Below are 12,081 nucleotides of genomic sequence, written 5' to 3'. Positions count from 1 at the left end.
ACGGGGGTCAGGGCTACATTTTTCATGAATATGAACCTAATTAATTGATAGGCTGAATTATCAATGAAAAATAAATCTGTATGGACTTATACTTTAATGTGTATTGGTTCAGGTGATAAACCATTTGATTCAGACCTTTGTTTTGAAAAACTACTAAAACATTTTGAAAATTTCCAGAATGAATGTCTGGATTTTATTAGCAAATTTAAATTGCAATATTTGAACATAAATTATATTAACATTCAACGGGGCAAATAAGTATTTAGTCAACCACCAATTGTGCAAGTTCTCCTACTTGAAAAGATTAGCGAGGGCTGTAATTGTCAACATGGGTAAACCTCAACCATGAGAGACAGAATGTGGAAAACCCCCCAGAAAATCACATTATTTGATTTTTAAAGAATTTATTTCCAAATTACAGTGGAAAATAAGTATTTGGTCATCTACAACCAAGCAAGATTTCTGGCTGTCAAAGAGGTCTAACTTCTTTTCACAAGGTCTAACGACGCTCCACTCGTTACCTGTATTAATGGCACCTGTTTTAACTCATTATCGGTATAAAAGACACCTGTCAACAACCTCAGTCAGTCACACTCCAAACTTCACTATGGCCAAGGCCAAAGAGCTGTCGAATGACACCAGAGACAAAATTGTAGACCTGCACCAGGCTGAGAAGACTGAATCTGCAATAGGTAAAATGCTTGTTGTAAAGAAATCAACTGTGGGAGCAATTATTAGAAAATGGAAGACATACAAGACCACTGATAATCTCCCTCGATCTGGGGCTCCATGCAAGATCTCACCCTGTGGCGTCAAAATGCTAACAAGAACAGTGAGCAAAAATCCCAGAACCACACGGGGGGACCTAGTGAATGACCTACAGAGAGCTGGAACCAAAGTAACAAAGGTTACTATCAGTAACACAATGCGCTGACAGGGACTCAAATCCTGCACTGCAAGACGTGTCCCCCTGCTGAAGAAAGTACACATCAAAGCCCGTCTGCGGTTCGCTAGAGAGCATTTGGATGATGGTGTTGGTAATGGTGTTATACTTGTATAGCGCTTTTCTACCTCTCAAGGTACTCAAAGCGCTTTACACTACATTGCCATCTACCTACTGGTGGCACAGCACCAGGAGCAATGCGGGGTTCAGTATCTTGCTCAAGGATACTTAGGCGAGTTCATAAGGGTGGAGAATCGAACCCACAACCTCTGGGTTGGGGGACAACTACTCCATCACTGAGCCACGCCATCCCCATGATCCAGAAGAGGATAGGGAGAATGTGTTATGGTTAGATGAAACCATAATAGAACTTTTTGGTAGAAACACAGGTTCACGTGTTTGAAGGCGAAAGAATACTTACCCACCCACCACACCATACCCACTGTGACGCATGGGGGTGGAAACATCATGCTTTGGGGCTGTTTTTCTGCAAAGGAACCAGGACGACTAATCTGTGTAAAGGAAAGAATGAATGGGGCCATGTATCGAGAGATTTTGAGTAAAACTCTCCTTCCATCAGCAAGGGCATTGAAGATGAGACGTGGCTGGGCCTTTCAGCATGACAATGATCCCAAACACACAGCCAGGGCAACAAAGGAGTGGCTTCGTAAGAAGCATTTCAAGGTCCTGGAGTGGCCTAGACAGTCTCCAGATCTCAACCCCATAGAAAATCTGTGGAGGGAGTTGAAAGTCCGTGTTGCCCAACAACAGCCCCAAAACATCACTGCTCTAGAGGAGATCTGCATGGAGGAATGGGCCAAAATACCAGCAACAGTGTGTGAAAAGCTTGTGAAGAGTTACAGAAAACGTTTGGCCTCCGTTATTGCCAACAAAGGGTACATAACAAAGTATTGAGATGAAGTTTTGGTATTGACCAAATACTTATTTTCCACTCTACTTTGGAAATAAATTCCTTAAAAATCAAACAATGTGATTTTCTTTTTTTTTTTCCACATTCTGTCTCTCATGGTTGAGGTTTACCCATGTTGACAATTACAGGCCTCTCTAATATTTTCAAGTGGGAGAACTTGCACAATTAGTGGTTGACTAAATACTTATTTGCCCCACTGTACACGTGTTAATCATCTCTTAGCAATCCAGGAATGCAGAAAATAAAAAATTGTTTTAAGATCACTCAACACTGTGTGTCTAAATAAATTAAATATAACTGAAAAAAATTCGTAGTCAGGTATCAACAAAAAAAAAGTTTAGAAAGTCTAATAAATGTTAACAGCTTCCTACTTGTATTTGCAGGTTAGCAAATTCACACAGTTTAATGTTAACTCTATGGTCGGACTATTAGTAGCAAAATTAGTTGTGTGTTCCCCATCTCCACAACATTGATTTCTTTTTACATTACTTACAGTGGCTGCTACTGCAAGTAGTCGAAAAAAATTCGAAGGGGGCGGAGGAGGTGGCATGCTGTCGACATGTTGCATTTTTGTGAGGGATGTGAGTGCGTGTGTTGGGGGATTGGGGGGTCAAGTCATCAGCCAATCAAACGTGCGTTTGAGGGGAAAAAAATGGACTGGCACATTCAGCAAGACAAAAGATGTAAATGTAAGTCTGAACATAATGCAAATCACTTAATAATGGTAGGGTCAATTCTATCCTTACTACATTTGGGAAGACATTCTAAATTACCTATATAACTAAAGTCATTATATAATGCAAATATGGTTGCTTAAAGGTTGGTGGGGACAATTTGAGCATCCTGAAATTTTGGTAGTGTTATGTCCTTACCGTCCCTATGCAAACCTACGCCCTTGGCGTGCCTTCTTCACCAATTTTGCAAAGAAGGCACCAACTAAGCAACAAAACGGAGAATTACAGCTGCACTGGAAACTGTTACCGAAGACATGCTACAGCGAGTTTGGCATGAGCTCGAATACCAACTCGACGTGTGCAGAGTCACAGGCGGCGCTCATATTGAACATTTATGAAAATCTGTCATAGAGCCAACAAATATTTGTAATTTTTTGGGAAATTTAACCAATTAAACTTATGACCTTCAACATAAAGTGTATTTAATTTCATTAAGATCCATCATGTAGTTTCCGAGATATGGGCATTTAGAATGGGGTCAACCATTTTGGAACACCCTGTATTATTATTCCGATTTTTATTTATAATTTATCTGTTTTGCCATTTGTAATTGTACCAGCTATGTTTATTAAGGATTTAGTGTAAGTTTTCGGGCTGTGGAACAAATTAACTATTATGTATTCTTATGGGAAAATCCTACTCGACATACGACCATTTCGACTTACAAACAAGGTCCTGGAACGAATTAACTTCATATGTCGAGGTCCCACTGCATTTGCTAATTTCTTAGTTGTCGACTATCGGCAGACATAATGGCCCTTTGGGGGAAACTACGATGTGATCCACGACAAAGATTGACAGTTTGACAATTAAAGCGACGATTAAATGTACCATGTTGTTGCCACACTTGGTTCCAGTCTGCACCATGCCCAGGTCTGCAGGGTAGTTGTCTTCAGGGTTCATGGTCGCTTCGTTACATTCCTCGCTTCCTACTTTGTAAAAAGACTTCCTGGATGTTACTGGGAACTCCCACCCTCCCGAGCAGAAAAGTGTCCCGCATGATTGCTCCCTGCAACCAAACAACACAATGAAGAAATTATTCACAAAAAAATGCAATAAAACACTGATAATTAAAATGTAAGGGTTTCAAAACGTACTGGCCAAAACATCTGTGCATAAACAGTGTCTTTCGGCAACCTCCATACTGGAAGAAACAAGCATCTGCAGCGACTTCAGCATCTATAAACCAGACAAAATTTGACTGATGTTAGCAGGGGTGCTGAAGATTTTTTGGGGTTTTTCCCATCAGAAAATGGTCGTTTTTTTTTTTTATTTGTCATGCTCGCCCTTTTTTTCCATACAAGGCGTGCACAGTGGCAGTACACACACATGCTGGATAGTTTACGTACTACTACTAGGCTACTACAAAGACAGTGTTCTATTTCCCCTACAGTGTGTGTTGGAGTTTTTGTCTTGGAAATAAAGCGCCTGTGAATTATAATGTTAATCACAACAGCTAGACGGCGCGATGAGACACAAACCTTTGAAAACTAAAAGGTCCAAAGCCTTGGTTTAACACCCACATTTCGCAACACTCAAATAAATTGCACAGTAATATCTAACGGTGCTCTGCATGGCGGCAGCTCAACAAAAACAACAACAAACAATAATATGGCTACAAGGCAAGCAATTTGAAGTTCTCCATGGTCTAAATCTGCAGCTAACTTTTCCTCGCTGGCCACTACTATAAACTAGAGATGGGTATTTCTCTCCCTGGCTTCTCAGCCGGTTTGCAAAGAGACAGACTTATAACAGGCTAAATTCCCGTGTGATGTGATGCGGGACTTCCTTGTGTCATGGCTTTCAGACATTGGGAGATGAACCGGGTATTACCAGTGTTTTCTTCCGCGACTCTCTGTTCGTGGAGGGCAAGGGATGGGTTTTATCACTCGGACATTATGTCATTTTTGGTCGGCATCTGCATCTAAATAAACCACACATTTCCAAAGATGGACAATGGGCTGTCTCTTCCTCGGTTCTAAGATTGAGTAGCAAATTAATTTTGTTATGTTTCGAGTTGAATTTTGCTATCTTTTCAATTTGCCATGTTGATAATTGCGATGTTTACAGCTTTTCCTCTTACTGCGAAGAAAGAGGAAATGACAATCGGCCCGGCATGATATTTAAGTTATCAGTCTTCGCGTTGTAACTGGGGAATTAACTGCTGTTTTCATGCATGCCACGTCATGATGAAGTCCCAGACATTATACTAGGACGCTGTTAATGTCCTTGTCCTCTCCGTGTCAGTCGACCTGGGAAATTGCTTTCAGACGTAAGGGCTACCCGTTAAAATCCTGGGATTTAACAGGGGTTCAGCATATACCTGAAAGGGGCTCAGGATGCATGATGCTGCACTTAATTGACTAATAAAATACGAAACGTTTAATTATGAGTAGGCAGTCATACGTTAATTTAAATGACTGGTCGCGCCAATTCCGACTATAAACTATCATAATCATCTTTATTTTCGACCATTAAATGAATTTTAGAAATGTTGTTGTTTCGCTATGGTTTTTGCGCCATATTAACACCTCCTTTGTCAACAGTTAACTTTTCCCTTCCAATAGCGCCTTATTCAACATGACCTGGTATCAAGCAAGGTGTCAGGTGGCGGACCATGTTATTAAAAAAAAAAAAAAAAAACTTTTCCAACTTTTTAACTTCCAAATTCTATGTTTTATTTATTGACTTATTTGTAATAAACAAACAAAAGAATCTACCCAAAAACTTTTTTCTCCCCAACACCAGGGTGTACTGCAGCAACCTCAGCAACCCACCTTCTGCACCGCTGGATGTTAATAAAATTTTATTTACATAGCAGAGCAAAGTCAACTCATAACACGACGCCAATGTTACGGCAGAACCTATGTGGTCTAGACAAAAAAATGTTTTGTGTTTTACCAGGTCCCCAAAGTCTCTTGCAATGTTGCTGTCGCGATGGACACTGTCCGTTGTAGCAGTATCCTTTCCCACGATTGCACGACAGGCCGTTCTGAGCGTAGGCGTCGGGAGGACAGGAGGCGGACAGTCCACTGCAGTGCTCTGCCAAGTCGCAGTTTCCTGTCTTTGGCCGACAGACGCTGCCTGACGCTTTCAACTGCAAATGGTGATGGACCACAAATGTAATTAATCACACACAAGCCAGCCTGCTCATTGTCACAGTTACGACATGGTAGCGCATTGCGCATAACGTGAAGAAGGTATATCACATACTTGACAGTTGTGGCAACATTCCCCCTCAGCACATTGGGCTCCTGTGTTAAGTTTGCAGTTTTGAGCGTTGCAGCAGGGATTTTTGCATTCCTTGGAAGAGAGAAGAATAAAACAATCCCACTTTACTTGTTGAGATTTATTGTGTAAATGTTTATTTAAGACCTGGATACCTCTACGGTTCCACAGTCACACTCCTCTCCAAGCTCCAAGAAGGCATTGCCGCACACCGGACCACCGTAGATGCGATCAGCAGAGGGGGTATCCAAAAGACAGGCTGGGTTGATCTCGTCCAAGAACCTGTAGAGCTGCTGCAAGCTGCAGCTGCTGAACATCTCTGGATACACGGCACTAGAAGGGCATTTGAGGTATCCTGACAATTGCTTTGTGTTTGAGAGTACAGAAGTCAATTCAGGCGTAAATGATCTTACCCAACACTCTCTGCCATAATGCAGCCTTTTTTCGTTTTCAAAGAGCCACAGATACAGTTTTCTGTATCATGAGACAAGCCCAAGTTGTGACCCATCTCGTGGGCGATAGTAGAGGCCACTCCTATAGCATTAATGTTATGGTCCTGTGTGCAACGGAAACAAATTGGAACCCATCAAGCCCAACACACACTCAGCATTAAGAACATTTTTATCCAAAAAAATTACATGATTGTCAAATATTTTACAGATTATTGTAAATAAGGCCTTGAGTAGATGTGATTTTTTTTAGCCCATCAAGAGTGAAACTGCATGGTTCTTTTGCAAGGGCATAGGTTTGGTCTCAACATTGGTAGAGACAATATAACATCATAACCTGCATATACACTTTTTGTTGGGGACTGGACATTAATAAAACCAAACAGATTATTGACCAGGCACAATAAATCTGTATTGTTTTATACTTTCATGTGTATTAGGGGTGCATGATATCCATTTTTTGAAACCGATATCGATAACTTTCTGCTCCTCAAATCCGATACCGATATCGATAACCAATAATAAATATATAATTTTTAAAATTTATTTTCACCTGAGTTTTTGAACACCTGGAGGTTTAAAAAAAAAACTAGTGGAGGATTCAACATAGATTTGCCTTTGACCTAACCAGATTTTTCACAATGACATAAACACATACCTGTCAACCCGAGGCCGTTGGAAATCTTACTAATAGTGACGTATGCCCTTACAAATACGTGACAGATCTTACAATGTTGTATATAGCGTGCAATATGAAACAAAAATAAAACTCAATTTTTAAAATAATATGAATGTATTGGTAATATTGTTATATATAACCTGGTGCAATCAAAGAACAATATCTTCAGCTACATCATGATTACTAAAATTTAACAGTGACTTTTGTTATAATTGTATGTAGCCCTTTTGACAATTTGTATCATGTCTTGATGGCTGCACTTCATGGCACTTCAGCTCGCAATTCAGTTTGACTTGAAGGTAGTGTGTCCAATTATAGATGAAAAAGGTCAATTCATAAAATTTACTTTCCGAAGCAATCTTTGAGTCAGGGAAAATTTCTTTTGCTAATTCTGAGAAGTGATCAGCAATAGTTGCGGGCAAATTGTGTTCGGCAACAAATTGGCAGAATAAAATCTCTGCTTTCATCACTTTTCATTCTGCAGACTTCATCTTTATGACCACTGTTGTTTGTCTTACTTTTAAAAAGTAATTAATTAGTTACAAATTACTTCTCCCAAAAAGTAATTGAGTTAGTTACCTGAATGTAAGAGAAATTAGTTACTTGGAAAAGTAGCTGGTGTTACCTTTCATGTTTTTCATTTTTAAAAAAACAAAAACAAAAAAACCATAGTAACCTTTGCTATGTTTGGAAGTAATTTAATGTTGTGAATCAACTGTTAAAGTTGTTAAATTTGGTCCCGTTTTTGCATTTGTTTCCTTCTGTCTACTTTCAACAGGTGACAGTTTTAAAACAGTTTCATCATTTAAAGATGAGATTCAAGTCAAGATTTTGCCGATTTAGGAGTATTTTAGATAAAAAGTCACTTAGGTTCGCTAGGAAGGTTCACGACAACAGAGCCTCTCTAGGAAGTTATTGCTTTACGATGGCATCTGTTTACTAACGCCGGCGAGTCTGTCATTTCGTATTTAGTTCTATAAACACGTGATATCTAGGCTGTCGCCTACAGTCAGGAAATATTGGAGACATCTAGCCTAGCATCGTGTTTGCTACAGCGTCACACCAAACACTCTTCTCTCTTCGTGTCTCTGACTTTTCTCCCGTCATTCAACCAACGTAGTAATCCATAGTAACACACATTGTCTCGTTGCCGAAACGGTGACAAAATCCGAACCGAGAAAAAAAACGTACAGATTTTGAACGTACGGCGTACACATTTAAAAATCAGTGCTCACGTGTACAAATTACGCCGAAACCGTACAACTTGACAGGTATGTGAACATTATTATAATGAACAAAACAAAGACAACAACAGTCTTGACTTCAAATAAAGTGCCAATATTTTTTTTTTTTTTCAAATAAATCTAGTTTGAGTCAATCACAATCAATTAGTCAATATAATTGAAGATGTGTTTCCTGAACAATGAGCACTGAATTAAAACATGAACCCAACAGGTATTGTGCTTTGTCATAAGATAAATATTTGGTGCTACAGGAGAGGAGACTGAGAGGAGAGGATGACAATTTCCCCATTTTTACAGGAAGGGTACAATAGGGAATGGGACGTACTACGTCATTGTTTGGACGCGCCTCCATGCTGGCAATATGATTCACTTCCGGGTCGGCAGAGTCAATGCGGATTGTAACGTGTGGTAGTGCTAAGCTAACTCTTTCGGTGTTTTAGAAAGAAAATATGGGTGCATATTGTTGCGTTACCGGGTGCAACAGCGTCTCCTACGACAAAAAAAGGGGTTAGGAAAAATGGACTCACTTTTCACCGTTTTCCTGCATGGAGGACCAAATATCAGATCACGAAGGTACGACGGATGGCTGGATTGCAGCGGTTCGTCGGAAAAGCATTTATGATCATATTTCTGCTGGAATGAGAGTGTGTTCCTGTCATCTCTACTCTTGTAAGTTGAACGCTTTATCCACTTTTGGTTTCAATACGTTTTTGTTTTTTTACACCGTTGTGTAAATCTGCCTCGGTAGCAATGCTCGCCTACTACGACTCACCTACCTGTTGTGTTCCTAGGTAAACCTGCTGACAACACATCCCGATTGGTCACCATCTCTCTTCTTGGATCATTTGACAAAGAAAATTTGTTCAATGGAGTGGTTCCATTTGTCCTGTGTCGGACTCAAACAAGCCCCTGCAGCAGACGCCATCTGGGTCTGCCCTTCTCGTCGATGAACTGCGGGCTTTTAACTTGTGAAAATGCAAGAACTTTAATGCACATATTTATTCTGCCTGGCTATTTAACTATGGCCAGTGACGTATTTTAAATTTTTTTTTTTTTTAAACCACTTTGACAAAGACACGTTTATTGTGATCTTGTATTTGTGTATTACTTATAATTATATAATATTTGCTGTCACCGTCAGTGGGTGGGCCTTGTTTGCACTAATTTAAAGATTTTAAACTGTCTATTCAAATATCGTAGTGGAGGAATTGCATTACTTGTAATAAATCTATTGCAACTTATCAGTCCCAGTTCTTGTCTACAACACTGTCCAAAAATTGTCAATGCATATTCCAAATAGAATAACAACATTAAGTCACCTGACTTTGTAATTATTACACCTGTTTATTATAAAGACCTGAAGTAAACAACAAGCAGTTACAGTTTGTCAAGAAGTTGTTCAAGTCATGTTTTGGTATTCATATTTTATTGACTTTTCACAACAACACTTGGGATCGTGTTTGTAAGAGCAGAGCAAACTGAAGTTTCAGCGTGCACTCTTCGCCTTTCCAACCTCTCATAACGCTCCGATGTGGTGCGCTTGACCTCAGAATAACCCAAGAAGAGATATGGTGACCAATCAGGATGTGATGTCAGCATTTCATATGCAGGTTTTCCTAGTAACACAACAGGTAGGTGAGGAGGATGAGTAGGTTAGCATTGCTACCGAGGCAGATTTACACAACGGTAAAAAAAATTTAAAAAAACGTATTGAAACCAAAACGGATAAATCGTTCAACTTACAAGAGTCGAGATGACGGGAACACGCTCTCATTCCAGCAGAAATATGATCAAAAGAAATGCTTTTCCGACGAACCGTTGCAACCCAGCCATCCGGCGTGCCTTCGTGATCTGATATTTGGTCCTCCATGCAGGAAAACGGTGAGAAGTGAGTCCAGTTTTCCTCGCCCTTTTTTTAGTCGTAGGAGAAGCTGTTGCACCCGGTAACACAACAATACACACCCACAATTTCTTTCTAAAACACCGAAAGAGTTAGCTTAGCACGACCACACGTTACAATCCGCATTGAGTCTGCCGGCCCGGAAGTGAATCATATTGCCAGCATGGAGGCGCGTCCAAACAATGACGTAGTACGTCGCATTCCCTATATGTAAAAATGGGGAAGTGGTCATCAGAATATCTCAGTACCACTCATGAGGTCCCTCAGGGGTCCGTTTTGGGACCAAAATTATTTAATATTTATATTAATGATATATATATGATGTATCTCAGTTAATGAAATTCATACTTTTTACAGATGACACAAACATATTCTATAGTCAGGGGTGCACATAAGTTGTCCGCATGCGCGCATGCGGACTGGACGTAGACAAATGCGCTGGCCCTCAACGGCTTCAATACCTTTTGCGTACCGATGGCTGACCACTGTATTTGTGGCGGACACGAGAAAATCTATTCTCAAAATGTCAAAGAGGCAGGTCCCACTGAATAATTATTTCCGTGTTCCCCCACACCCTTCCAAAGACAGACAGACGACCAGTGTTGTTAATAACGGCGTTAGAATATAACGGCGTTAGTAACGGTGTTCTGTCAAAATTTGCTCCCTTATAAAATTTTGCTCCCAAAGCTTTTGTGGCGCTGAAAACCCCCTCTTTTACATTCAGTTGGACTCTCAATGTTATCCAAAGTGCTAACTAAACTAGATACATCATAAACATACATGCGCAACACGAAAATGGCTTAAATTAATACTTAACGACGCGGCAAAGTTATTAACAGTGAGAGCGCGGAGTGCAGTTACTGTGTGCAGCTAACATGGTAGGATGTGTCTGAGAACTTTTGTACATGTCTTTACGTGATGAAAATTAAGTAAATATTCCTTTCTTTATGAAAGTTTGTAGTGTTTACTTTGGAATCGCCGCATTCGCAGCCATTTTTAATGTTTCGCGCATGCGCAAAACCCGCAAGGTAGCAATTTTTGATGGGTTGCAAATTTTGTCAGAACAGTGGGCAAGACGCCGTTGCTCCAATAATACCTGAATGTAGCCATAGCCGACAAACTACGCCCACATGACACGGTAGATATCATATTATAGAACTAGATGCAATTTACAGACACAGCTGCATTGGCAACATGTTTTTACATGCGTTAGTATACTGCCGCCATCTTAAAGCAGTAGACCTCGCAGGAAGGCTCTTAGTAGAGATCCTTCATAGCGAACCTAAGTAACTTTTTTTTTTTTTTTTTTTTTAAATCTAAAATGCTCCTAAATCGGCAAAATCTTAACTTAAATCTATCTTTAAATGATGAAACAGTTTTAAAACTTACACATGTTTAAAGTAGACAGAAGGGAACTAATGAAATAACGGGAGCAATTTTAACAACTTTAACGGTTGATTCACAACTTTAAATGACTTCCACACATAGCAAAGGTTACTATCTAGTTATCGCAATACCCTTGTGTCTAGTTAAGTGGAGGGTGAAGAATTGGGCTAGGGCCAATTGTCCCCCAAACCCTTTAAACTTCACATTGCGTGACCTGTTTTTGTTTTTGTTTTTTTTGAGGAAAAAAAAAGAAAATTACCACTAGTTACTTTTCCAAGTAACTAATTACTCTTACATTCAGGTAACTGAGTTACTAACGCAATTACTTTTTGGGAGAAGTACTTTGTAACTGTAATTAATTACTTATTTAAAGTAAAATTACAACACTGCAGACGACAGAGATGTCACCGGAGCTACCGAAAAAAAGGACTTTTGCTGAAAAGTGGCTGCAGGAGGTACCATGGCTAGAAGCAAATGATGCTCTCATGGAAATGTGGTGCTAAACTTGCCGTGAGAATCTCAATGTCGCTGATAAGAGCAGCGCATTTTATGTAGGGTCAAAGAATTTCAGCCATCGAAACTTTGAA

At 39.9% G+C, this 12,081-nt stretch overlaps 1 protein-coding gene across 2 annotated transcripts in view; it reads right to left on the bottom strand.

The window, feature by feature from the left end:
- The window catches only part of adam8a (ADAM metallopeptidase domain 8a), a 41,316-nt gene that overhangs the window by 20,747 nt on the left and 8,488 nt on the right, over positions 1 to 12,081 (bottom strand). For both annotated transcript variants that reach the window (XR_009064589.1, XM_057848076.1), the window contains exons 11-16: positions 6,250 to 6,392; positions 5,992 to 6,169; positions 5,822 to 5,911; positions 5,510 to 5,705; positions 3,706 to 3,787; positions 3,440 to 3,617 (exon numbers count right to left, since the gene is read on the bottom strand). Coding sequence is in view for 1 of the 2 variants with exons in the window: in XM_057848076.1 (XP_057704059.1) it covers positions 3,440 to 3,617; positions 3,706 to 3,787; positions 5,510 to 5,705; positions 5,822 to 5,911; positions 5,992 to 6,169; positions 6,250 to 6,392 (867 nt within the window). In the remaining variant the exon portion in view is untranslated. The remainder of the gene's footprint in view (positions 1 to 3,439; positions 3,618 to 3,705; positions 3,788 to 5,509; positions 5,706 to 5,821; positions 5,912 to 5,991; positions 6,170 to 6,249; positions 6,393 to 12,081) is intronic.

The sequence above is a fragment of the Corythoichthys intestinalis genome, chromosome 10 (assembly GCF_030265065.1).
Source record: "Corythoichthys intestinalis isolate RoL2023-P3 chromosome 10, ASM3026506v1, whole genome shotgun sequence".
Lineage (NCBI taxonomy): Eukaryota > Metazoa > Chordata > Actinopteri > Syngnathiformes > Syngnathidae > Corythoichthys > Corythoichthys intestinalis.
Note: the sequence above shows the minus strand (reverse complement) of the source record. Positions and strands in the feature narration are given on the sequence as shown.